This window comes from Neltuma alba, unplaced genomic scaffold (assembly GCF_004799145.2).
Source record: "Neltuma alba isolate B1F8T4 unplaced genomic scaffold, ASM479914v2 tig00011650_pilon, whole genome shotgun sequence".
Classification (NCBI taxonomy): Eukaryota; Viridiplantae; Streptophyta; class Magnoliopsida; order Fabales; family Fabaceae; genus Neltuma; species Neltuma alba.
Window position 1 is genome coordinate 216,724 of NW_021636298.1, and position 26,601 is coordinate 243,324.

The 26,601-nt window shown below is 38.2% G+C and overlaps 3 protein-coding genes, 1 long non-coding RNA gene and 1 pseudogene across 7 annotated transcripts; 3 read left to right on the forward strand and 2 right to left on the reverse strand.

Annotated features, from left to right (window-relative positions):
* The first annotated feature begins 768 nt into the window (after nt 1-768).
* LOC114716289 (1-acyl-sn-glycerol-3-phosphate acyltransferase 3-like) lies at nt 769-4,365 on the forward strand. Its single transcript, XM_028901276.1, has 11 exons — nt 769-849; nt 1,191-1,313; nt 1,767-1,809; nt 1,914-1,987; nt 2,176-2,235; nt 2,388-2,465; nt 2,585-2,743; nt 3,229-3,354; nt 3,664-3,756; nt 3,902-3,988; nt 4,086-4,365. Exons 1-11 carry the CDS (start codon nt 769-771, stop codon nt 4,290-4,292), a joined length of 1,131 nt encoding a protein of 376 aa, XP_028757109.1. The 3' UTR covers nt 4,293-4,365.
* A 1,189-nt stretch (nt 4,366-5,554) lies between these two features.
* On the reverse strand, nt 5,555-11,886 carry LOC114716322 (copper-transporting ATPase HMA4). Of its 4 annotated transcripts, none has more exons than XM_028901307.1 (9): nt 11,558-11,886; nt 10,189-10,439; nt 9,206-9,951; nt 8,568-9,039; nt 7,881-8,048; nt 7,535-7,789; nt 7,241-7,363; nt 6,361-6,846; nt 5,555-6,169 (listed from the first exon to the last, which is right to left on the reverse strand). In XM_028901307.1, the coding sequence occupies exons 2-9, from the start codon at nt 10,432-10,434 to the stop codon at nt 5,777-5,779; spliced, it is 2,889 nt and encodes a 962-aa protein (XP_028757140.1). In that variant the 5' UTR covers nt 10,435-10,439; nt 11,558-11,886; the 3' UTR covers nt 5,555-5,776. The 4 variants fall into 4 exon arrangements, with proteins under 4 accessions (XP_028757140.1, XP_028757142.1, XP_028757143.1 ...); XM_028901309.1 differs by having other exon boundaries at nt 11,550-11,886; XM_028901310.1 differs by lacking the exon at nt 11,558-11,886 and adding an exon at nt 10,604-11,538.
* Nucleotides 11,887-13,234: 1,348 nt separating this feature from the next.
* On the forward strand, nt 13,235-18,980 carry LOC114716334 (outer envelope protein 80, chloroplastic). Its single transcript, XM_028901321.1, has 16 exons — nt 13,235-14,140; nt 14,726-14,819; nt 14,928-15,010; nt 15,202-15,299; nt 15,409-15,478; nt 15,813-15,903; nt 16,019-16,100; nt 16,201-16,236; nt 16,747-16,900; nt 17,000-17,140; nt 17,278-17,348; nt 17,425-17,503; nt 17,580-17,695; nt 17,826-17,973; nt 18,088-18,157; nt 18,363-18,980. Exons 1-16 carry the CDS (start codon nt 13,475-13,477, stop codon nt 18,515-18,517), a joined length of 2,154 nt encoding a protein of 717 aa, XP_028757154.1. The 5' UTR covers nt 13,235-13,474; the 3' UTR covers nt 18,518-18,980.
* Nucleotides 18,981-20,464: 1,484 nt separating this feature from the next.
* LOC114716327 (zinc finger protein WIP5-like) lies at nt 20,465-22,622 on the forward strand (annotated as a pseudogene).
* Nucleotides 22,623-25,052: 2,430 nt separating this feature from the next.
* On the reverse strand, nt 25,053-26,289 carry LOC114716333 (uncharacterized). The gene is made up of 2 exons (XR_003737615.1): nt 26,175-26,289; nt 25,053-25,519 (listed from the first exon to the last, which is right to left on the reverse strand). It is a non-coding gene; the product is annotated as an uncharacterized LOC114716333 (long non-coding RNA).
* Nucleotides 26,290-26,601: the final 312 nt, after the last annotated feature.

Here is a 26,601-nt window from a genome sequence, read left to right on the forward strand (position 1 = left end):
TTCACGTCTGGATTAAATACTTAAATGTCAATAAAACCTTCGTGAGGAGAAAAAAAAAGACAATATTTAGGTCAATTTGCTACTAATATTCAAACTATGGTGTGACTGAAAAATTAACATGATAAAATATAAATGTATCTTTTATTCATTGTTTTAACTTTTAACCTACAAGAGTAATTTGAAGAGTGGGTGAGCCTCAAACCTCTCATTGGGCAGGTTTATTTGGATTGACTTAATCAAACTAAAATAAAATAAAACGGCCCTAATATATTGACGGGATTAGGAAACCTAATCCTCCCACAATATAATAAACGAAAATTTAAATTTCTATTAAAAAAGGTCATGCGTCGATCCAACTCATGTAAATTTTTGTATTGGGCTAATCAAAAGCAACATGAGCTGTTCTGCAAACCGTTATTCAAATAAAAAATAAGAAATCCATTCTACGCAGGCCCAAAAAAAAAAAACAAAGGAAAAGAATTTCTCACACATGACAAAATAATGACTGACGTCCTCCAGACTTAAAAATTCAGCAAGCCCTGTGATTGGCGGATTATTTTCACGGAGCCCTATAAATCAACTGTTATCTACTGTTTGATCAATTGTCCACCAAATCATGGCCTCATCAACAATTCAATTCATTATTCAATACAATACGCGGCATTAATTAGCCGCTTAAAGCGCTCATATATATAAATATATATCCTAAATTACTCTCTCGTATCTATTCTCTCTTTCCCTCGTATTTTCTAAACGGATGCTGAAGCCATGGCGATCCCTGCTGCTCTCGTTGTTCTTCCCGTAGGCATTCTTTTCATTTGCTCGGGTCTCCTCGTTAATCTAACCCAGGTAACCCGTGAGCCCATCCATATCCCTTGCATTCCATTTGTTCAATTATGTCACTATTAGATTTTTCTGGCAGCTCATCTTCAATGAGTTTTACGCAATCCCCAGTCATTCGTTTCCGTCGATTTTTACTTTCATTGGGTTCTCGAATGCAAGCTAATTCAACGACAACTATGAAACGGAAATATGTGCATGAGAATATAGCACCAGAGTAAAATGAGTCCCATCAGAATGTAACGTCAATATATATGCATTTTCACAAGAACACCGTTCCTTGAGATCATTTCTATTCGACATCACTTGATCACTTCGCTTATTATTATTATAGTACTGTGATCTCGCAGGCGATTCTTTTTGTCCTTGTTCGTCCGTTAGCAAAGAATTGGTACAGAATAATTAACAAATTACTCGTCGAATCATTATGGTTGGAGGTCGTATGGCTCTTTGATTGGTGGGCAGGCATCAAGGTATCCTGATTACTCCATCTTTTATTCGTATTTAATTAGTCCTTCGTGTTAATTTGCCTTTATAATTACCTGCTTATTGAAAATACTAAAATAACAGGAAAATGATAAAGGAGACAATGTAACTGGTACCGCGGTTCATTCGAGAAAATGATGAGGACGAGGGATTGAATTTCGGATTTATAAACTTATGCGAGTGAGAAAATATATATTAACTCAGAAATTAAAGGAAGGGAGAGGTAATGCTTGGCGGATGCAGACACACACGTGCACATACACATGAATGTTAACCCCCATTTCAAAGTCAATGTACATATGCGGGAAGAATCAAGTCGTCATCACTGTTGAGGCCTTTCTTGCAGTTATTTCTTGACTTGAGATGCTAATGATTTTAGGTATAAATTAGGTTAATTTTCATCCTGTTGTGTAACTGGTTGAATCCGATCTTTCTTGCAGGTTGAGCTGCACACAGATTCAGAAACCTACAATCAACTGATGGGTACTTAGACGATCCATTCGTGATTATAAAGTTAACTACATGCATGCATGCATACATATGAACCAGAGAAGAGATCTCATAAAATAACAATCTTGAAATTTTAGGTAAAGAGAATGCCCTTCTTATCTGCAACCACAGGAGTGATATTGATTGGCTTGTTGGATGGGTCTTAGCTCAGGTGCATATTGTCTGTATATTTATTCCAGTATGCAGAAGTCTTTTTTCAATTTTTATTGTATAACTGCAGTTGCCATTAATTAATTAAACCTAGATTAAAAGGGTAAAGTTGAGTTTAAATTAAGTCCTTATATTTGATTCACAGTAGTTTGATTATCTCTTGTATTGCACCTTTCTAACTTGTGGCAGCGAACTGGTTGCCTTGGTAGTACTGTTGCTATGTTGAAGAGAGAATTGAAATACCTTCCAGTGAGTTTTTTTATATCCCTATTCCTCTCTGCCTGCAGTCTCTTTGCGCGAGCGCGAATTTCTCTTTCAGCCAGCGTCATACTTACAATGATGAATTGAAATTTTAATTAGCTTTATTGATCTCACTACATTCGGGGTGCGTCTTCATGCAGGTCATAGGTTGGTCAATGTGGTTTAATGACTATGTCTTTCTGGAGAGAAGATGGGATAAGGATGAAGCAACATTGAAGGTATCTCTGTTTGTGTTGTCCCAAATGGGATAATTAAACCAAGAATTTGACTCAATTTTCTCTTGATGTCTCATTGATATATATAAATACATATATAGTGACAATATTTTTATGAGCAGTCAAGTTTTGAGCAGCTGGAGGATTTTCCCATGCCCTTGTGGTTGGCTCTTTTTGTGGAAGGAACTCGCTTTACAGAGTCAAAGCTTCTCTCAGCGCAAGAGTTTGCGGTTTCCAAAGGGTTGCCTATTCCTAGAAATGTTTTGGTCCCTCGTACTAAGGTGAATTAAGCGATCTGGTTAATAGAACTTTTTTTTTTTTGGGCCAACGGTATCAATAGAAAACTATTCCTCGGAAAAACTTTATAGTGATTCAAGCACATATAGAAGATTAAACCCTAAGCTTTTAACTTTTTGGAGATTCAAGCATATATAAAGCCAATAAATTATAGGATCCACCAATATCGTAGCTGTTAATTAATTGTCAAATATCGGGGCCAACTCTGGACTTTCCTTAGCACCTTTCTTCTTCGAACATCTGGATTTGAAAAGGTATCTTGTCTTTGGAAATTAAAACATATGTACATGTCTAAAATAGGTATAAATCTTACAATTAAATGATTGAAACCCTACACGATTTATTTTAACTCAATGTTAATTTACTGTATTCTTTTTCAAAAAATATGGGACAGCTAGAATAAATATATAAAAGCTTCAGAGTAGATTTTGTTTGAAAGATTAATTGGGCATTATGTATTTTTGGGCAGGGCTTTGTGTCGGCGGTAGCAGGAACGCGTACGTTCATAGAAGCTATATATGATTTCACTTTTGCGATTCCTAAAAGCCAGCCTTCACCCACACTTTCGAGAATGTTTCAAGGCATTTCTGGCTCGGTAGGCATACATACTGCGAGTCTTGGCAAATCCTCGAAGATATCCTTAATTACATGTCCTGGTCCTTATTTAAATACTCTCTCCATATATTCTGCATATATGTAATCCTTCAAAACATAAAGGAAGGAAAAACTGCTTTTTAACCGACGCAATTGCGGACCCTTGTCGTCCCCTTGTCAAAGACGCGAAATTAATGAGATGAATTCACTGGCATTGCAATTCGACATGTGATGATGGTCTGATAGAAACTTGGTAACGCAGATGAGATTTCTAATTAATTCAAGTGCTGATGCATGTCTGTATATATAGGTGAAGGTTGAACTCAGACGTCACTCAATGGAGGAACTGCCAGAAACAGCTGATGGCATTGCACAATGGTGTAAGGACCAATTTGTGAGCAAGGTATATATATAGCAATCGATCTGGTTCAGCAAGCAATGCATATTTATTGCTCACTGTGGTTGGATGGGTTTCAAATATGCGTGTGGAGGACTATATACAATGCTCACAATTTTCAGTACTTTTGATTTGTTGGGTAAAATGTCAGGATGCCGCACTGGAGAGATATCGCACAACCGGCATATTCAGCGAACAAGAAATGCACGACATCGGGCGGCCTAAGATATCTTTAGTGGTAACATATATATCGTTAATTAATTACGGCATTTCATATTTTATGGTAATTAATAGTTTGATAAGAGAGATTTGAATTGGTTGGAATAATGGAACAGGTTGTGATATGTTGGTGCTGCGTTGTGGGGCCGCTAATGGCCATGGCGGGCTTCTTCTTGACCTCACGGGAAGGCATATTAGTTGCGGCACTGTTGCTGGTTCTCGTCACCATCGTCATGGAAATTCTTATATCATCGTCATCCCCACCTGACAATTCCAAGCCACCCCCAGGAGATCCAATGAAGGAGACCCTTCTTCCCAGATGATATACATAGATCCATGCACAATATAATGTTGTTGTACTTTTTTGTAAGTAAATCTTCTGTATCATATATCCTCTCACCCCTCCTTGTAAAGTTAATTCCAACCAAGTCCGCAGGCAGGCTTCGCATTATTTTCATTTAACTATTCTTGTTCTTTTCGTCCATTCCGCACTGCGCTGTGTCCATCACCTTTCCTCTTACATCTCAAAAACATTATGCTCGGTTTAATTTTGAGAGAAATTATTATGCTCTCCTTAGAAAAGAGTATAATTATCAAAATTCTCACCGAACAACTTAAGTGAGCACCATGAAACTTTTAATTTAGTACACTGAAATTTGTTATTTACTAATTACGTGGTAATTATATTCCTTCCTTATTAGAATCACACAATGATTTTCTCTTAATTATTCTCAGTTTTTCCGCAAATAATAGTAATATTAATGAAGTAATGTGCCTCACAAAAATTAGTCGAGCCGTACGTATGCTTGTTCATCTGAACAACACAGCAAGAACTTTTGATGACTGAATTTCTAGAGAAATCACCATATGATAGATAGTTTGGAGATGATTGAGTTTGCCCTCTCACGTGTTAATTTGCTACTTCCTTCGTGGCTAAAATCTAAATACGACACCTAATATTAAAATTAAAAGAAAAAATATTTAAAAAAATACCTTTAAATTTTAAAATTTTAAATTACTTTTACTCACTATACTTTAATATCACTTAACAACATTTGAAAAACAAATGATAACATATTTTTATAGTCCTTCTTAATTTAAAATTTTGAAATTTCAGAGCATGTTTTTTGAAATTTTTTTCATATTAAAAGCTCAAACTAATAAGGTTGTATCAGAATTTATTTGTTATTGAAAGAAAATTAGTTTGCCTTTTTTATTTTTTCCACTTATCTTATAAAAATGAATCCGACACTAAATATCGTTAGAGTAATTATATCAAATATTGAATTACTCCTCCAGTCCTTAATATAAGACCCATTTAACTAATTTGATTAGATTAAAGAAGTTAGATAAGTTAATTAATTATAAGAAATGTAATGTTTTTCCTAAAATACCATAATTATCTTTCTTAATACCCACTCCTTCTCTTTTACTTGATTATGTTTGAGGGAGTATTCATAGGGGTAATTTAGAAAAAATTGATAAATATGAGAAATAAGTCTTATATTTAAGATCAAAACTAACTTAATAATTGCGTTTTATATTAAGGACCGGAGGAGTATTATTTCTATATTAAATAAAAATCTTGTCATGAGAAAAATTGTTATTCATAATAAAATTATTCATTGCACCGACAGCCAATTTGAAATGGAAATCACTAGTTACGAATGACCAAAAATCCACTTAGGGAAAAATGGCATCAATCAGCCGGCTGATAGTTACAACTTAAAGGCTAATAGGTGCCATTATTATGGACGGTGGATCGGAACTCGCCTTCATGTATTTGAAAAATTGTCCCGGGAGAGCATCAAGTGGATCCCACGTCCAAAGGTTTCTTGTAGAGCTGCAACAGGAGAGAGGAAGAAACAACACTAAGAGAAGAAGCAGCCATGCAAGCACCAGCAAGCCACGGGGGCAACCTGATTCCGGTGAAGGGGTACAAGATGCCGGCAGCAATTGGCATGCCAAGAATGTTGTAACCAAGAGCCCAGATATAGTTGAGACGGATGCGAGACATGGTCTTTCTCGAGAGATCTATGGCTGTAATCACATCTTCTAAGCTGCTTTTGACCAGAACTATATCGGCTGCTTCTAGGGCTATGTCAGTTCCGGCACCAATTGCCATACCCACGTCTGCAGCAACTAAAGCTGGTGAGTCATTGATTCCATCGCCCACCATCGCCACCACCATACCTTTCATCTGCACCCGGTTTCAGTAGAATAAATCAGACACATCACCTCAAATATAAGTATTCATGCATCATTTTCTGTTCATTAACCAGTAATCACATTGTGTCAACAACACCAATACATAGATTTAGAGAATGCCATCCAATGAAGGCGTCGTGTCATATCTCTTCAAGTACAACTGAATATAGCCACAAGCGTTACCTGTAAGTCTTTAACCTTATCTGCTTTCCCCAGTGGATCAGTCTCAGCAAAGACCTTGTCAATACCAACTTCATTTGCAATAGCAGCTGCGGTAGCGTAGTTATCACCAGTCACCATGATGCTTAATATGCCCATGGTGTGGAGAAAAGATATCACGCGCTTAGCCCCAGGCTTTACAGGATCAGTTACAGAGAAAGCTCCAGCAATCTTTCCGTCAATTGAAACTAACACACAGGTTCTAGCCAGAACTTCATTTTCAGAAACATACCTTTCCACCTCGGGACTAATTGAAACGTTACAGGAATGCATTAGTCGTTTGTTCCCAACTAAAACTGTTCTCCCCCCAACTTTTCCACTTACCCCGGCCCCCATGTGCACCTCAAAGTCCTTCACATCAAAGACTTGCTCAGCACTAGACCCAAACTTCTGGCGCAGCCTCTTTGCATAACCCACAACAGCTCTTGCTATTGGGTGTTCGCTGCTTGCCTAAATTTGTAGAAACAATGAGATATTTATATTACTTATCAAGGATTTGTTTTGGAAAAGTAAAATATAATTAGGTTGAAAAACATCAGCATCAATACATAATCTTCAAATGGTAAGAACTCTTCTTTTTGTTTTTCATCTCGAATTGTGAGAATTGAATAATAATGACAAAATCTAGGGACCATTCCCTAGTTATATGTATTATTTTTCAAACAAATAAAATGAAGAGGAAATGGTATTGCCTAGCATAATTCATAATTTAATATCGAAATTGGGGGACCACACACTAGTTATTGCCAATCTGACAAAAGCTCCTAATATATCAAAGACAACGAAACTACACCAAAGATTCAAATCTCCATACAAGTACAGCGAGCAACAATTAAACAAGTACCTCCACAGCAATGGCCATGTCACATAACTCCTCCATCAAAAATTCAGAAAATAACACTGCACTGACCACCTCTGGTTTTCCAATGGTAAGTGTCCCTGTCTTATCAAACACAACAACTTTCACCTGCATCAAGAACAATGTAAATTCCAGGCAAATAAGGTAGCATCAAATAAAAACCAGCTAATATTTACTAGATTATGTCAAATGTTAATGTAGATAAAACAGAAATAACGTATAACGTTGCCCTTGATCTTAAAACCCAATTATGTGTAACTGCAACCAAAGGACCATTACCTTGTGTGCCTTTTCCAGTGCATCTCCTCCCTTGATAAGTACCCCTTGAGAAGCACCCATACCTGAAGCAACCATGACTGCTGTTGGTGTTGCTAGACCCAGAGCACATGGACAGGCAACAACAAGAACCGAAATAGCAAACTGCAAAGCAAGCTCAAATGCATCCATAGCTTTTGGTATCCAATACTTAGGGTAAATGCCAGCTTCACCAGGGATGAACCATCCCAGCCAGGTTATGAATGCTGCAACAACCACCTAAAATTGCAATCATAAACGCCATCAATGCTTTATTCCTTGAAGGGGAAAAAAAAAAGAAACAATGACGGAATAATTAAAAAAAGCTCACTATTGGAACAAAAAATTTTGAAATTCGGTCAGCAAGTTTTTGAATCGGTGCTTTAGCAAGTTGAGCGGCTTCTACAAGTTGAACAATTTGAGAAAGTGCAGTTTCCATTCCAACATGTGTGGCCTTAACCAGTAAGCAGCCATTCTCATTCACGGTCCCACCAATAACCTGTTCAGCACAAAGCGAAAGTGAAAAAGTTCTCACCATTCAAAATTGCCATCTTCAAAACAATATGTAACCAAAGCTTGGGACAAAAATAATGATGACACATCATTTCATACATCCCCCTTCCCATAAAAAGGTAAAAAGAAAAGGTAAATGATATTTCCTTTTTGGGTATAACAATTGTTTGTTATCTAATACTACCAATAACTTAAAATTTGAGCATTGCTAGGCTAAGAACATTTTCCATAATTTAAGGAAAATGAAAGGTAGCATTCTCAATATAATTTTTTACATCTATAAGGTCAAACCAAATAACCTGTTTATGGAAAATTGGATAGTGTCAAAAGTTAACCCACTCTCTGACTCAGTTTTATCTGTCCTCCTAAGAAGTCTCATCATTGAATACTGACACCACCCTTTTCCATTTATGGTTTTGTCTTGATCCGTTATGTCTCAGGGTGCTCATGGTTTCATTATAATTAAAATTAACATAAACTAGGTGGCATACTACATAAATAATACCTTGTCTCCCGGGCTTTTATCAATTGGTGTTGCCTCACCTGTGATCATACTTTCATTTACATAACTTTGCCCTTTTAGAACAATGCCATCGACAGGAATTTTGGCCCCAGGAACGATTTTAATTATGTCATTCCTTTGAATAAGTTGAGTGTCGACTTCTGTCTCAGAGATGACATTCCCATCAGCGTCTAGGGCTAATAAACAAACTTTGTCAGGAACAAGTTGTGTCAACTTTGCTAAAGCATCTGATGTTTTCCCTTTAGCCACAACCTCCAAATATTTTCCCAAGAGAATAAAGGATATTAACATGGAACTGGTCTCAAAGAAATCTTGTCCTTGAAATGTTACTGAAGTGAGCGTTTTTATTAGAATATAAATAGAGTAAAAATACGCAGCATTAGTGCCAAGTGCAACCAGCACATCCATGTTAGCAGATCTTCGCCTCAGTGCATGATATGATCCAAGATAGAACCTAATCATCATATTATAAACAACAAGCTAATGAAATAGCTCTATTGAAAGCAAAGTCAGTCATATGCTGGCTTATGCAAGAGTAAAAAGAAATTAAGATCAAATAAATATTTAAATAAAATCATTTAAACAAAAGCAAGAAACAGATCATATGACTCATCCAATACCTTTTGCCAACTATGAATTGAACAGGCGTGCTAAGGATCCATCTTAGAAACATTCCAATAGTTAACATATTATGGATCTTATAGTTCAACCAGTTGCCATACGGAGGAAGCATGGGAAGTACCATGGCAAATAAGAACACGGGAACTGAAAATATGCAGCTAAACAAAAATTGGTCCCTGTACATAAGAATTTCATTCATGCTCCCTGTTTCTCTTTGTCCTGAAGGAGAGTACAAGACTGCATGATATCCACTGGGGCCATGAGCAGCAGCTTGAACGCACTGTATGAGAGATCTGGGACCTGTAACATCTGGATCATAGGAAACTGTAACTTTACGTTCTGTCAAGTCCATCTCAACATGATTTACACCTTTAGCTAATTCAAGAGATGACATTACAACATTGACATCCTCTGGAGAATCAAGTCCTTCAAGTCTTAGATGCACTTTGTTCACATCAGTCCCCGAGCTAATGAGATCAACTCCGAAGCCAGCATCTTCTATTGCTTCAATTATTTTCTTTATATCAGTGAGAGTAGGATCAAAATGCACTTTTGCTTCTCCTAAAGCCAGGCCTACTGCTGCTTTTTTCACACCATTAACCCTTTGAAGAGCACGTTCAACAGATTCAGAGCAGCTTGTGCACGCCATTCCTTTAATCCTGACCTTACATACTGATATGTCTTGCTCTGAAAGCTTGTGAACTCTAAAACCTGCTTCTTCTATAGTTTCTTTTATTTTCTTGACCTACAATAATTTCCGTTAAAATCGCCAATTTATGTTTTGTTTCTTGATCCAGATTTCAGCTATGCAAATATGACGAATATGCAGCCAATATATCAAATACTACCTCCGGAGTGCAATTTGTACTACAAAGTAAATCTTATATTTAGGATCAGAGGTAATAATTAATATGGAAAAAACTAAACCATTTTGACATATTACAAGCTAATTAAATTTTCAACATATCAGAAGATGACTTACACTAATAAGTTTTGGCAGATATTTGATTGTAGCTTTGCCATCAATTGCTGACACCGTAACAAAAGTAACTCCATCAAGGTTTCCAACTACAGATTCTATTGAATTTACACAGGATGCACAAGTAATATCCTGTATTCTAAACTTAACCTCCCGGAGCGTGGCATCTTGGGGAGTCTGCAACAACGGCATCTTAAGATCATGCATTCTACTAGCTTCAGATATTGCCGTCTGAGACTGAGGGTTCATTGGCTCTACAAAAAGAATGAAAACAATGAGATTGCCGGTCCCTGTTTTCAATTTCCCATGACTGACTTTTTATTTTTCTTCTGATCAAGAATTATCGTATGAAATTAAATATGGTTCCATAGCTTATATAGACTCCTTACATGATTCCAAGATATCGTTAGGCAATTAGATTTGATGGGAACTGAAGTTAGCATGGTGTTAGCTCTCCTTTTCAAGAGGAAAATAAATCAGAGGATGAAAGAGGAATCGAGCTCCCTCCGTAGAGAGTAAATAAGTGACCAGAAATAAACTGGATAGCAGGATGAATACGCTCCCAGAACACTATTAAACTCGGGACACGAGCCCATCCCCGCGAGTATCATGGATACAAAAAGCGGAGCCATCTATGGCTTGATCACAGTACTCCTTCAGGTAAACCCGTCCTCAATGAAGCTCGGTAACATTTAAACCAACAAACGTAGCATAATGGCCACTTATTTTTAAGCCTAAACTAAGGCAACAAAATATACAGCATGTTCTCTGTCGTACTCGTCTCCTTAGTCCTACGCGACCTGCCACTGGCCCAAAAATTAAAATTAAAAAAAAAAAGCTGTGAAAGAAAGAAAGATTCCGCCAATACACACGTCTCTAATTATCCAAGTAAACTATCAAAGCTGAAATAAGAACCAAAACCGGAAACTATAACAAGTTGACCACTCGCAAGGCCGCAACAACGTTTCTTTTCGGCCAGGAGGGAGGGGGGGTTTAAGCTACTGTGATAACAAACTAACGAGTTGATCGGAGCAACAATATATGGGAATCTTTCCCCTAACAAGTAACAACGTGCAAGGGGCTGCGCACCGCTGAGAGGTTTGTTAAAATTAAGCTCAATAGGGGCCCCAAGGGGGACAAAAAACTAGAGACCTCAGCCGCTATGGACACGTGGCGCAACCGCGGTCGCTAATATCAGAGCACAGAGTTTACAAATTTGACTGCAAATTAAATCTTTTCTCAGAAGAATAGCAGTACTGAAATCGAGGTTAGGGTGATGAGCAATGGATTTGTGGAGGTGAAGACGCGCAGAAGAGATTAGTTGGAATATTAAGAAAGAAGAGGAGAGAGAAGGAGGGGAATATAGGGTTACCGAAATAGAAGAGCAGCGGGTGCTGATGAGTGGGGGATTTCAATCGGAGGTTTGGCAATGAATTTGCAAATTCAAGCGCCTGGGAAAGCTCCGTGAGAACCGAGGAGAAGTTGTCGCATTAGAACAGCAGCGGCCGCTCTCTTTTAAAAATTCGAATCCTTAACGTCCAGCGGTTCCCACCAAATATTGACGGCATGCCTCTTATACGCCTCATCTTCATAAACTGCGGCGCGCCAAATCACTCCCCATGTCTGGATGCCTGCCGCCTGGCCCAATGTGCCTTCAAATTGCATGACTATGGCGCGTACAGATGCCTTCAGGCCCACGCGGGTACATATGCCTTATTTCTCTTCCAAAAAAACCTATTCCTGCATTATTTATTTTTAAATTTAATTTTGGTTTTTCTTCTAATATACTATTTTCAGTCTTTAATATAAAAACTAATTTAATTTTTAATTTGATCATAAATATAAGGTTCAGATCCACTTTGTCTTTTATATTGATTTATTTTTGTTAAAGTAGTTCTTATAAAAGTTACACATGTTAAATATTTTATCAAATAGTGGTTCTAGCTAATACATATTATTAGTAAAGATATTTTAAAAAACATATATTTATTACAAATAACTAACTTAATAAATTTTCTTAATATATTTAAATTAGTCAATAAAAATCTAGGCTGCTGATTTTTTTTTTTTAGAGTGGGAAATTTCCCTCTTGTTCTTATAGATTCCCCTGTCAATTTAGGGGGTGTTTGGATGAAGCAAAACCATGCTTTGCAGAATAGCTTCTGGAGAATAGATTCTGGAGAGAATAGATTTTGAAAGAATAGATTTTCTGGAAAAGTGATTTTGATAAAGTGAGAGTGTTTGGATAATTATTGTCAGAAGTGCTTTTTGATATGTAGAAATTACTAAAAAGAACATAAGTTTAAATGATAATTACATATAATATATATTTCATAATATATGTTTATTTGAAGTAATAAATTTATTAATAATATATATTTTGGCAACATAATACATATGGCATAAATAATAAGAAATTAGTGTGTGTATATATTAATAAAATAAATAAATATGTTTTTAAAAAATGATTTATTTTGCCAAATAATTGTACCCCTTGAGCTGATGAGTACCCCCCCGCATGCTGAATGAGTCCCCCCCGCGTGCTTGTTCCCTCCGTAGCCAATAATTGTCCCTCCTTAGAAGCTGCGCCCGGCCTGCTTATCTGGAACCAAAGTTTTGTTAGGCAAAACCAAGGTTTTGCCCAAAACCTTGGTTTTAAAAAAAATGGGGGTGTTTGGCAAAATTTTTGCCAAACCAAAAAAGCCAAACACCCCCTTAACAAGGCAGCTAATTAACTTGTCAAGCATTGCGATAATGACAATGGGCTATGTGTCCTTTCTAGGAATGGCTATCGACTATCCCCTTTCATTGTCATACTAATTTCTACTGACAGGTTGGGCTATAAAAGATGAAAGCCTAAAATAAATTTCCGTTTTTTATCTTGTTTTAACAGATATTTTATTCTTAAACAATACTTTCAAATTTCCCGAGTCACTCAATCATAGAATTCAAACTCAAGGCCTTTGTAAAATTTTCAGAGTTTTTATTTATTTTTTGGGTGCAGAGTTAAATAATAAAGAAACAATAAAATAGGGTAATATATTATTCCAATTCCAATTTCCATGCAATATTTCCCTCGCAAACTTCTCGGGTCCCCTGTGGAACTGAATCCACATGCCCGGCCCATATTGCAACCAAGAAGCTCCGGGATTCACCGGAAGCTTGGCACGCTTGAAGGAAGCTTCGGCTTTCTCGTCATCGACTGCCCGCCGCTTCAGTGGGGGCTTCTCCATTTCCTTGCTTCAATTTCAAATTTCAAATCTTCCTTTATCTTCGAAGCGAGTCCAGAATGCATGTAAATGACGATGTCCGCTTCATTTCGTCGTCCGTTAAAATCCCCCATCCTCCCAAAACCCCAACCCTTTGTTTCGAAAGCATACGTTCTCAAATCCTTCACACTGGAAACCCAATAGCCCGACTCGTTGATTCTATCAGAAGTCGTTCAAAACTTGATAACTTTAACCCGAAAAGTCCTCCATTGTTGTCTCGGAAGGCGAAATGGACTAGTTCAGCCCCGAGTGTTTCGGACGAAAGGGTTAAATCGTCTTTTTTCTGCTCAGCATCGTTGTCCTCGAGTGGGTCTGGGACTGGTGACAAGGGAGCATTGAAAGGAACGTCACCTATTCTCTGCTCAGCTTCCTTGTCATTGGCGGAGTCGAGCCAATCGGGGCCAGAAGGGAAGGAGACACCACAGAAGGGGCACGCTTCAAGTCGACAGAACGAAGAGAGGGTGCTGATCAGTGAGGTGCTTGTTAGAAACAAGGATGGAGAGGAGCTCGAGAGAAAGGACCTTGAGATGGAGGCACTTCAGGCCCTCAAAGCTTGCCGACCCAACTCTGCTCTTACTGTGCGCGAGGTCCAAGAGGATGTGCATCGCATCATTAATAGTGGGTATTTCTGCTCGTGCATGCCAGTTGCGGTTGATACCCGTGATGGCATCAGATTGGTATTTCAGGTACGAGTGCAAAAGAGGCATACTGTTTTTGTTTTATATTTAATTCTGTTTATTTAGAGTTTCACCGAAAATGTCATATGTTGCCATGATCTTCAATTGCAAGTGATTGCATACTTGACTCTGTATCCAAAGTTTGGATCTTTATCCTTACTGATCACTTCTATATCCAACTTTGTTTACAAGAGAGTAAAGCCTTGTTCATTTTCTACTTTATTACTGACCTTCCCAGAAAAATTAAATTTATCATGTTCAAGAAGAGTAGTGAGTATCATGAGCTGGAAACCATGAGTGCTTTACATTTTTGCAGTAGTAAAATAAGTAAATTCACGTCCTTAATGTTCTGGGAAAGCTGTGTTTTTCTACTTTTAAGGCATGCATGGTACGAAGTTAAAAGATGGTCGCGTTTTACTTTTGCTTTGGAAATGCGAAAATGTTTCCCACAGAAGTAGAAACCCTGCATCATTTATCTAATTTAACAGAATGCTTATTAGATTTTTTTTTTCCCCAATTACATTGAAATTGGTCAAAGAAATCTATGAATTGCCCATGCATCTAATAATTACTGCTGGTTTCTTGTGGCATAAGGTAGAAGCAAATCAAGAGTTCCAAGGTTTGGTATGTGAAGGAGCTAATGTTCTTCCAGCAAAGTTTCTAGAGGATTCATTTCGGGATGGATATGGTAACTCTTCTTCATCCTTTCCTATGCAGTTCTAATCATATATATGCAAATTAAATGACTCTTTGTTCATAGCAGTCTTCCATAACAATTTTATGTTACTTTGTACAGGGAAAGTTATCAATCTAAGGCGACTGGATGAAGCAATATCATCCATCAATGGCTGGTATATGGAGCGTGGTCTTTTTGCTATGGTAACTTGCCTTTTTGACCATATCTTTGTTTATCCTCCAAAATCTGGTAATATAAGCTTTTTCCTGTTTTTAAGTGCTTTTAGCTCCATATATTTATGGGCTTTAACTCTGCTTAGCTTGTGCTCCAACTAGGATAATGGTTGTTGTTGTTCCCCACTCTAATTTCCCCACTCATTTAATCATTATTATAGGTTTCAGCTGTTGAGACTCTCTCAGGGGGTATTCTGAGATTGCAAGTTTCAGAAGCTGAGGTCAATAACATCTCTATACGGTTTCTAGATAGGAAGACGTAAGGATCTTCAATTCAATTCGCCTGCACACGTGCAGTCACAAAACCACAAAACTTCTCATCTGATTTTTATTAAGTTATTATTAGTAACTTAGTTTGCTATTGTCAGAGGTGAGCCTACTTTAGGGAAGACAAAGCCAGAAACAATACTCAGGCAAATTACAACCAAGAAGGGGCAGGTACTCACTCGAATACTTTGAAGATAATAATTCATTTTGAGTTGAGAGTTAGCTGTTGATTGCTTTTTTTAAGAACCTTTGTTCTTTCCATGTCTGTGCAAATTAAGCTAAATAGAGAGAATCTCCTGGCCTTTTGAAGTTAATTATTTTTTTTTAACGGGTGAAGTCATCAACATTCTTCAGTCTATAGTAATTCTTTCTGTAGGGAACAGCTGATCTACTACTCTAATTCATGCATACCTGCGTGTAGAGAGTCTTGTTCATGGAAATATGCCAGGTTGATTTGGCGTGTTTACTAACAAGGAATTTGGTACAATATACAATTTTATTGTAGGTCTACAGTATGATTCAGGGAAAAAGAGATGTAGACACTGTGTTAACTATGGGAATCATGGAAGATGTTAGCATTATTCCTCAGCCAGCAGGTAATAAATTGTAATGAAAAATGGGCTTCATTTGAGTTCAGTAGCTATTAGGAAGGTAAATTGTCAGTATAACCGTTCCTTGAAACTAGCGTATTTTGTTTCTGCAATATTGTAGATACAGGGAAGGTTGATTTGGTGATGAATGTGGTGGAGCGTCCTAGTGGAGGATTTTCAGCAGGTGGTGGAATATCGAGTGGGTGAGTCGTACTAATTTCAAGCATGCATTCATGGAGTTAATACACACTAAATAACTAATTCCTCTGCTGCATGGTCTAACTCTGTTATTTATGATCACAGGATTACCAGTGGTCCTCTGTCTGGACTTATTGGAAGGTGAGCTCATACGCCTCATTGCATCATGCTGCTGTAAAGTTATTAGCGGATGATTTATCCTGCAGCATCGTATTTTTTCCTTCTATGTTATTATTAATATAATCTAAGCTCCCTTGCTGCAATGTAAGCCATTTTGAGGCTGATTTATCTGGCTTCTGTTACTCTTTATACTGCTTAATGGCATTGATAAATATGTGTACAAGCCAACTCGAGTTATAATGTAGGGTTTTGGTGTTAGATGAGGGTAAGTGTTTAGTGAGTGAATGTTGCTATTTTCAGAATTGTAGCTCATCTTGCTTAGACTTGTACTCTTACTCCGGCAAGATTATTGCTAATTTTGGTGTCATTTTGAGCTTGGGTTCCATCAACATGTGTACATTGTTAGTATTGTCAACCGAATAAAAGCGTTTCTTATTGATATCTATGTTTATAATGTTTGCTGAATTTCCACCTTAAAAGATTGAATAGTTGATACAGCTGGTGTAATCGTTCATACTATGATTATTGCAGCTTTGCCTATTCTCATAGGAATGTTTTTGGACGCAACCAGAAACTCAATATATCCTTGGAGAGGGGTCAGATTGACTCAATATTTCGGATAAACTTCACAGACCCTTGGATTCAAGGAGATGACAAACGAACATCTAGGACAATAATGATTCAGGTAATTTGAAGGTTTATTTTGTCCCTGTTCAACTTCTGTAATCTTGATGCTTTTAAGCTAAAGGTTGTGTCTTCTGGCATGTCCTTTACTTCTTACTAGAACTCAAGAACCCCTGGAACAGTTGTTCATGGTAACCAGCCTGATAATAGTAGCCTGACCATTGGTCGTGTCACAGCTGGTATAGAGTTCAGTCGACCTGTCAGGCCAAAGTGGAGTGGAACTGCAGGGCTTATTTTTCAGGTACTTAAATTCACAATTTAAGTAGCGAGGCTGGTTTTTGTGAGTGGTTGTTTTTTCCTCCTATTTTTTAATCATTTCTGAATAAGCAATAAGCTAAGTTGTATTCCCTTTTCTTTTAATGATTGCTTTTACTCCAGCATGCCGGGGTTCGTGACGACAAAGGGACTCCTATCATCAAGGATGGTTACAGTAGTCCTCTCACTGCAGGGTTTGCAACCTAAAAATAAATGCTGCATTTGTTTTGGTTTCTTGTTTCTAATATTTTCGCCAATGTCTCCCTGCAGTGGAAATACCCATGATGACATGTTGCTTGCTAAATTTGAGACTGTTTACACTGGTTCTGGCGATCATGGGTCTTCTATGGTCTGTTATATACTCTTCTGTCCTGTAATGCAAATTTCTCTTCTTGATTCTCACTTTTATTTGCTTGGTTTTGTAGCTTGTCTTCAATATGGAACAGGGACTTCCTCTTTTGCCTGAGTGGTTGTCCTTCAATAGGACGAATGTGCGTGCTAGGACGAGCATTGAGATAGGTCCTACTCGCTTTCTTTTAAGGTATGGAATAAATGTGCTTCTTTCTTGAACAAGAATGATGTGTCTTCCCTGTAAAACAAAAGCAGATTATCTGTTGTTATCAAAAAATGAACCAATGATCTATTTTGCATTTGTTAATTTTCATTGGTAGCCTCTCTGGTGGTCATGTGGTGGGAAATTTCTCTCCCTTTGAAGCATTCCCTATTGGCGGAACAAATAGTGTGAGAGGCTACGAAGAAGGTGCTGTGGGCTCTGGTCGATCATATATTGTTGGCTCTGGAGAAGTTTCTTTCCCGATGGTATTTGAATTTGTTGAACGTGTTTTTGTAGATGCCCATGGATACATGCATTTGGCGAAAAATAAGTTTGGAGAGAAGTTGGTTCACTGATCTTAATACTGTTTCTGTTTGCAGTTGAGGCCAGTAGAAGGAGTTTTATTTTCCGACTATGGAACAGATCTTGGATCAGGCTCAACTGTTCCTGGTAGGCTCAACTGTTAATTTTTGTGAAATATATGATATAAAACATATGACAAGTGATGCTAGGTTAGTATTAAGATTCAACAGTCAAGTCAAGTGGCACAATATCTAAATTGTCTTAATTGAACAATTTTAACCATTAAACATTTGAGTCTTTTGATGCCTTTCTGTGGAGATGTGTTTGCGAATCACATTTTGGTTTTTATAAGGTGACCCTGCTGGAGCAAGGCTGAAACCTGGGAGCGGATGCGGATATGGGTTTGGGATCCGTGTGGATTCTCCATTGGGTCCTTTGCGTCTTGAGTATGCCTTTAATGGTAATCGTGAAAGGAGATTTCACTTCGGAGTCGGTCATAGAAACTAAACGTTTAGCCTGCCGCCCGGAGCCCACTTTGTTCTTCCCCGTGTCCTCACGAAAGCTTGCTTTGTCATCCTTGTGAAATAGCGTATGGCCTTTTTGTTTTCCCAATATTAATTAGCTGTCCTGATGGCTTCTTTTAACGGTTAGATTGCTAATGCCTCGCATGAAATGGCTTGCTTCCATTTTGATTCCAAGGAGGGAGGTTGGTTCACTGTTGGGGACACAGCGCCTTGGTGAGCATGCCAAGGCTGGGGCATGTCTCTTCCCAGTTTAGAATAGGGACTCTTTGACTTCTTCCCCTCGTCCTCTGCTGTACATATGCTGTTGGAATTTTGGAGACAATATCGTATATTCAATATTCTTGTAATCCATATTTTCAACATTCACATGTCATTGGTGGTTTTGAACTGCTGTGCCATTGACAAAGATCTCGTGTGTCAAGTTCTGACTTGCACGTATTCTCCCACCCAGATGTTTATATTTATTTGTTTGTTTGTTTGATCGAATGGTCAAATGCATTGAGAGTCGAAAGTAACGTACGTCAGGTTAAGAAATAGACAACACGAAACACACCAAGTTAAAGCAACTTGTGACGACATTAACGAGGGTTTGGTGAGAAGAAAAAGTTTTTTTTTTTTAATTTTTTTTTGTAAAATGAGATTAATTTTTTTACATACTTATTTTTTATAATGTAAAAGTACTTTTAAAATTTTGGTTTCTGTATCCTCTAACTTCTAAAATAGATGTAGCAGACTCTTTTTTGGCTAGAAATTAAGTTTAATTAATAAAACCTGCTATCGGTACATAGAAAAGCCGAGCCGCAGTGATGGCACGGATGGGCAAAGCAGAAAGAGAATAAAAGTTGACGGACGTGAATCATGATGACCCCTTTTGACTCATGAGGCCATCTTCACGGCGGATCCAACTAATTAAATCATCCGCACTTTTTATTCATGTCTACACTCAGAGGGTAGGAGCATGTACATAGGCATATGAGGCAACAAACTGCATCTGTTTCAAATACAAGGCGAGTTTTGGAAAGTCACATGAGATATTTTGCAAATTTTCAAGGGTAATTAATGTCTGTTTTTCCTAAAATGTGCTTAAGTGTATATTAAAATTACTTACCTCTTTTTTCATAACATAATTTCAATTACCTGTAGGTAAACGTGCGTTTAATTAAGTAATAAATATCTGTTTACGAGGATGTTTGAAAGAGGGAGGATATTGTAAGAAATTGGGTGAAGTACAAAGAGGTGTGATCCGCAGCGGAACGGATTGTTCCGTTTGGCCCCGGAGAGAGTGAAGGAGACAAGCGGATCCCCAGAGAGAGTGATCTGCAAAAGATAGAGAAAGAGGAGAGAGAGTGAAGAGTGCAGCCGGGCAGACAGAGGACACAGACACAGTCTCTGTGCTGTTTGGGGAGCCAAGCCGACCCACGGCGTGCAGGCCAAAGCATTTGCTGCTTCGCTTCCCAGCTATTTCTATTCCCCATGACGTGAATTTCACACTGAAGCCTCTCACCCATGCACTTCTTTTTTAATAAGCTCATTACATTCTCTCAAAAAAGACGTTGTTAGATTAATCACAATGACTACTGTAGACGTATAAGTTGATTCCAAGTCCCAAGACAAGCTCATGAATGATCATTCATATATATATATATATATATATATATATATCTTTCATCTGCTCCCACACTATACCTGAATCATCACTCCAGCTATTCCCGATTTGCCTGATCAAGCATTCTCCATATTGTGATTAGGTTAGGTCACAGTTCGCAAAGTGATTTCTTGTCGCTGCCTTTTTGCTTCAATTGAATGGGTCCAACCACATTGGATTTCTGCCCATGCTTCCTCTCTCTCTCTCTCATGGATCTTTCATGCATCTCACTTTTACTATTTAATGATTCCCTTTTATCTCTCCTTCCACTGCCACTTCCTTTAGTTTCCTTTCCTTCTACTCTCTCGCATTTTACAAACCTAGCCTTTGAACCTCCCTTCCCTGGTTCCCACTTTTTAACATGACCGACCCCTACTGCCCCGAAGCCTTCAATTCTCCCTTCCTTTTCTCCTCCTCCTTTAACTTTCCTTGTGCTCATTTTAACTCGTCATCTCTCGCTTTACCCTCTTCTCCTCCTCCGAGAGAAGCCCTACCTCTCCTTAACCTAAGCCCTCCAAGACATGACGAAGATGATATGCAAGTAGACATCAAGCAGAAAGAAGGAGGCACGGGGTGTGGTTCTTTGAATGATGATCCTGTGACGTTGGCTTTGCAGTTACACCTCGGCCTTCCAACCCCAAGCAGTTCATCGCCTGACTTGGCTGATTCGAACCTATGCTCCTCAGAGACAGTTTCAGACAAAGACGAAGTCACAACTGTATCTTCTGGGTATCTCTCTGATAGGATCACTCCAGGCGGTCAGTATTGGATCCCTACCCAGCTCAGATTCTGATTGGTCCCACACAGTTCTCCTGCCCTCTTTGTTTCAAGACCTTCAACAGATACAACAACATGCAGGTTTGTCCTCTTCCATCCTGCTCAACATTCATTATTCATTCTCTCAAGAGGAGAGAGAAATATTTTAAGATTGAAAGAAAGGGTGTCTTTCCCTTTCCTTTTCCCTCCTCGATCTCTCATCTTACTTTTCGTGAACATTTGCTGTGAAAGAGAAGAGCCTAATTCAAAGTTTTCACCTATGTATGTCATGGCTTCATTTAACCAAATTAAAGGTGTTAGATTTGTTAAAGTCTTTGTCCGTTTTAGGGTTTTCCATTACTTCCTCTTTTACTCAAGATCGCATTATTCCCTCTTTGTGAAACTATTCTATATACTTTAGGTCTGTTTCACGTATATTCACACCTACATAGGTATATTTCTATTTCCGCTGAACTATTCTACGTACCGACATGCACCTTGTTAATTAATACTTTGGCGTGTCCCCCACTTTGTTCAGCAGTACAAACTTGAGGTGTCCAAAGATGGATAATCGCTCACTAGGGTTTAATGTAATATGAGATCTAAGTTTAAACCCAAGAACAATCTGAACACCGAGGAGGCAGAAAATGAGAACGACTTCAAGTAAAAGCATATTAAGCTAAATAGGTGACCATTATTGCTAGCCAAAAGATATAGAGGCACAGTGTTCCAAATCGTTTTCAGCTTTTCCAACTTTTCCTTTATAAGGATACCCTACACCGTTGCCTTTTCATTTATGCTCCATGAAATAAGTGATCAAACGTGTTGAGAAAGGATGCGATTCACACATCCTTCTGGCTAGCGCTAGCAGCTAGGTATAGCCAGCCTTCTGACTCCAGAACTTGGCCGACATTGGAAATTAGTTTAAAAATAAACGACACGGTCACGTCGCATAGACCTAATTATAGGTAATTATTAGCAATTACATGTTAATTGTTTCACTTATCAGCCACAGATTTTAGTTCAGATCCACTGAATTGAAGAATTGATGCATGGAACTGCTTTTGTTAAGATCGATCAGTGTTGATGTGTAGATGCATATGTGGGGGCATGGATCTGAATACAGAAGGGGACCAGAGTCTCTAAGGGGGACACAGCCAACAGCAATGCTGAGGCTTCCATGCTATTGTTGTGCACCTGGGTGCAAGAACAACATCGAGCATCCCAGAGCTAAACCTCTAAAAGACTTCAGAACCCTTCAAACCCATTACAAGAGAAAGCACGGGATAAAGCCTTTCATGTGTAGAAAATGTTGCAAAGCATTTGCAGTGAGAGGTGATTGGAGAACTCACGAGAAGAACTGTGGCAAACTCTGGTATTGCTCCTGTGGCTCTGACTTCAAGCATAAAAGATCTCTTAAGGATCATGTCAAGGCTTTCGGACATACCCACACGCCTTGTGGTGTTGACTGTCTCCATCAGGATGAAGTGCCCTCTGAAATTGACCACCCAAATGACTCCTTTCATTCTCATCATAACTAATTGTATTATGGGTTAATTCCGCCACTTTGTATAATTAGTCAGGAGCTTTAGCTGTGGTTTCTCACATTGAACTAATTTTTGCTTTCGACTTTTGGACTTGTGCATGACTAGCATATTAATGAAGCAAATTTGTTCCTTTTGGGTTTCGGTTTCCTTTTATCCACGTCTCTCTTGCTCCAAACGTAACCCAGAGATAAATTGATGCTAGGATCGATCTCGACACATACTCAAATGCCAAAGATACTCAATTTGAAAAGGTTTATATAATGTGCATCCAACGTTTGCTCTCGCCTTTGGCCAAAAAAAAAAAAAGGTTTGCTCTCGCCAGCTAGCTAGCGTTGTTATCGCTCAGAATCTGCACCGTGAGTACACGATGTATGTTAGGAATATAGTATATGCTAACAAAGACTATGAATTAAAAAGAAAGTGTTTTTAGGGTCTCTCAGCTCGGTTAACTGCTATCGGTTGTAAAGTTTCAAATGGAACGTTAATTGTAAACTGGGTGTTTGGATAGAAATCAAACCATAGTTTCAGAAATGCTTTTACAGCTTACAAAGTAAATATGTGGTGGAGTTTGTCTCGTTTTACAAAAAAAAAAATCCTTCTAAAACTATAATTTGCAGGTTACCAAACACTCTTAAATGCGAAGGAGTATGATCCAAGGTTTCAAAGAAGCGACTTGAAGGTAATCAGTATAGGGGGCGATACCCATTGATGGAAAAGAAACTAAGGGGTCGTAATTAAAGTGTGAGAAAAGAATAAAATAATGAGAGGAAGGAGCAAAAAGCAAGTTGCCTAAGGCTCATGAACGTGTGTCATGGGGTCAGCTTTAGGAGGCAATGATACTGCCATTTCCTTTGTGATGGACACATCATATACTACGTTGCCGACTCGCTGTAATGATTCCGTTGAAATGATGAGGAATTCAAGAGAAAAAGGGTTCCGTTTTTAAAAAAATGGGAAACGTAATCATAACAGGAGGGACGCACTGGATCTGAAATGCAGCAGTGATGGATGGGGGCTCTTGAAATGTCATTTCAAAAAGTACAGTGTATTTGGATTATTCAGAGTATAATCTGTAGTGTGCTTCAGCAGTGTGGAAGTCCAACTGTACTATGTTGTTATTTCCACTTTTCACAGCAAAATTACAATAAAAATAACAACTTTGTTGCTGGGGGTTCTTTTTCTTTGGCAAGAGCGTTGTTTGCAACTGCTGGGGTTGAGAGGCGAATGAGTAATGAAGAGAGATTTTTTTGGCCTGTAGTAATGAAGAGAGATTACCGTAAAAGATTAAGCGGAACAGTGAAATGGGTGATGAAATCGATAACTAATAATGAAGTTTGGGTTCTTTTACTTTTCTTGTGTGTGAATGGATTACAGAGTAGCGTCAATCCGTCACACCAACCCTCCTGACCTAAGTAGCAGCCTCCACAAGAGACAAGATTTACCCACGCTTCCGGTAAGTGCCTTTAGTTTCTGCTTGGCCATAGTTTTTTAAGATATTCGACTTGTTTGATGGGAAAATTACTATATGGTCCCCCAAAAAAAATAATGATCATAAAGTCTCAATACCAAATGTCTTCTTTGGTCTTTTTTTTGGCCAAAAAAATCAATCAAGTATCATACATGAATATGTGCGTGCTGCAATACTTTTTGGGTCAATTGTTCTGTGTGGCACTTTATCCGATCTATATTAATTCCAGGAACCCTATCTCTTTCGTGAATATGAATAGCTAGGGAGCAATTTGTAGCTAAGGAATAGAGCTCATGTTGTCGTCTAGGTCCATCCGGGACCTAGCCTCGCAGTGGGAGGAAGTAGCCTTTAATTTGTCTCCTAAATCAATGCGTTTGTGTGAGTTAATGGGAAGACGCTTTCATCCAAAATTGCTTTCCACTATATAGAATTTGCTGGGGGCATTGATGGAGTTCATTGCAGAAACTGATCCAGCAGTCCTCTACGACACAAATTCCAACTCAACTCTTCGCCTTCATGTAGTTTGTTGATACAAAGGCACGAGAATAAGGAATTTCGGGGCAACGCAAAATGATGGGAATAAAGATTAATATAAATACTATTTAGTTAGTAATAGATGCCCATATTATATGCTGATTATGAATAATATATAACTCGATTCATACTCCGCGAGACACATTTATTTCTAGTTTAATAAATATAAAATGACAGAGGGCGTCTGTTGGGATGTGAATCAGTCATCGGAGTTTTTCTTATATATTTTAATTAATTGTCTGCATGACGTAAATTTACAAAATGCTGGCTTGTTCGGTCACTGCCGAAAATGTTGAGCGGACTGAGATAACAGCCATTTCGTTGTGCTCAACGCTCGTGAACCTGATCAAAACAAGATCCAAAACAAAGAAGCCGGAGAAAAACGGGGCGAGGGGAAAAGCTAGTGAGTCTGGAGGTCAAAAGCATATCAGTCTCAGATGCCTTAGTTCTGTAAGTGACAACGTTACCGCCCTTGATCGAAAAGTTCTGGCGCCGCTTCCTTAATTGAGAGCTTCACGCAGCTAGTCCGGTTTTCAAGCAAAATGGAGAATTTCAAGAAAATCAAGTATGGAGGCAAGAAATCTTATGGATTAACAATTATGCCATTATCCTTCAAATGTTCATTAACAGCGCAGTTTAAGAAAGTTGATGGCTAAACAGGTAATGGCATTCTTATGCAGTTACATTAAAGACATCTTACGCAGAATAGGAGGTTTAATAAAATACTACAGACGGCTTACAATATTATTGATGGTATTTTTCAAATTCTCTGTACATCTTTCTTCAAGGTAAATCATGAAGTCGGAGATGCATCTCCATATTGATTGTCTGATATCCTCCGCAAATGACTGTACATTCTTGCCTTTCTTATTGACAGCCCAGGCGTCTCAAATCAGATGGGATAATGCTACTATGCAGTTTATGTCAACACGGACACCTCAATCACACACGGGGAGAATGCGTCTCATTTGGAAGACACATGTTCCCAGCTACAAGTTCATATCCTCTGGTAAACTGATGCTTAGAAAATATAGGCTGCAAATCCAGTAATGTTAATGAAACATGAGCTTACTGGCAAAGATTGGTATGAAAGAAAAGCAAGCAGAATACTAGGCATGGATAAAGTTAAGAAAAAGCAAGCAGAATATGAACTTCTTGTACCCCATTTTTAAGTTTCAAGACATTGTTGAGAGGAACTAGAAGAAGATAATATATTGCTTATTTGGTAATCTCACAAGAAATATGTTTTGACAATGTCAGGCCACAAAATCAAGGTCCCCAGCTAATTCTAACTCCTTGAACGAAAAAATCCAGATAGTTTTCTAAGCCAGCCCCTCTGCACCCCTACCCACACCCAAAAAAAGAAAACTGAAGAAACCAAAGGCAATGGACATTGAGGACAAAGTACAGACCAAGAATAATAGCACCAGGAAATTTAAAACTGAGGTGACCCAATGCTATGTGGCCAACATAAGTGCACCATCTTTCCACAAAACAATTTCTTTCACCCTTCCAACATGATTTTCGCTTGGTATCTAGAGTTAACAAGCATGAAAGGGAATTTTGCTCCCTTCAATACTTAACAACATGAATCACACCACTACTTCAAACCTTAGCAGAGAATTCATAAAATTCGAACAATAGCATCATCTCATCAAATGGTAATTTATAAAGCAATGAGATTTGTCACCTTGCGGACATGAAAGCCATCCCACAAAACACGGCCTTAACAGATTGCTTCTGTCCCGCATAATCAAATGCCAATGGCAGCATTTCATGCAGTGTTAAAAAGGCCATGACTCCACCAACTGCAGTTATTGCAGAACATAAATAATCAATATAATACCACAAAAATGTGACATTTAAAACTTCTATTTGTTGGAAATTGTGCCCTAGGGGCCAATCATTATGTTTTGAACATTGTTAATTATGAGTTTATTAATTACGTTATCATTATTATTTGCATGTTTACTGTGATAACTATCCTTGGATAACTCATGGTTTATCCTAAATGTCCCTGGTCGGTCATCTATGTGGGAGCAAAGATGAAATAAGACCAGTATGACTTTAAAGATATATGGAGATATAAATTAAAGTCATAGGCACATGTAAGAGTA

Coding starts and splice junctions, on each gene's coding strand:
- LOC114716322 (XM_028901307.1), bottom strand. CDS start 10,434: ATGAACCCTCAGTCTCAGACGGCAATATCTGAAGCTAGTAGAATGCAT. Junction 9,952..10,188: donor ATCTGCCAAAACTTATTAGT/GTAAGTCATCTT, acceptor AAATTATTGTAG/GTCAAGAAAATAAAAGAAAC. Junction 8,049..8,567: donor ATAAAAGCCCGGGAGACAAG/GTATTATTTATG, acceptor TGTGCTGAACAG/GTTATTGGTGGGACCGTGAA.
- LOC114716334 (XM_028901321.1), top strand. CDS start 13,475: ATGCATGTAAATGACGATGTCCGCTTCATTTCGTCGTCCGTTAAAATC. Junction 15,011..15,201: donor AGCGTGGTCTTTTTGCTATG/GTAACTTGCCTT, acceptor TCATTATTATAG/GTTTCAGCTGTTGAGACTCT. Junction 18,158..18,362: donor ATCAGGCTCAACTGTTCCTG/GTAGGCTCAACT, acceptor GGTTTTTATAAG/GTGACCCTGCTGGAGCAAGG.
- LOC114716289 (XM_028901276.1), top strand. CDS start 769: ATGGCGATCCCTGCTGCTCTCGTTGTTCTTCCCGTAGGCATTCTTTTC. Junction 2,236..2,387: donor GAGAATTGAAATACCTTCCA/GTGAGTTTTTTT, acceptor GTCTTCATGCAG/GTCATAGGTTGGTCAATGTG. Junction 3,989..4,085: donor GGCCTAAGATATCTTTAGTG/GTAACATATATA, acceptor ATAATGGAACAG/GTTGTGATATGTTGGTGCTG.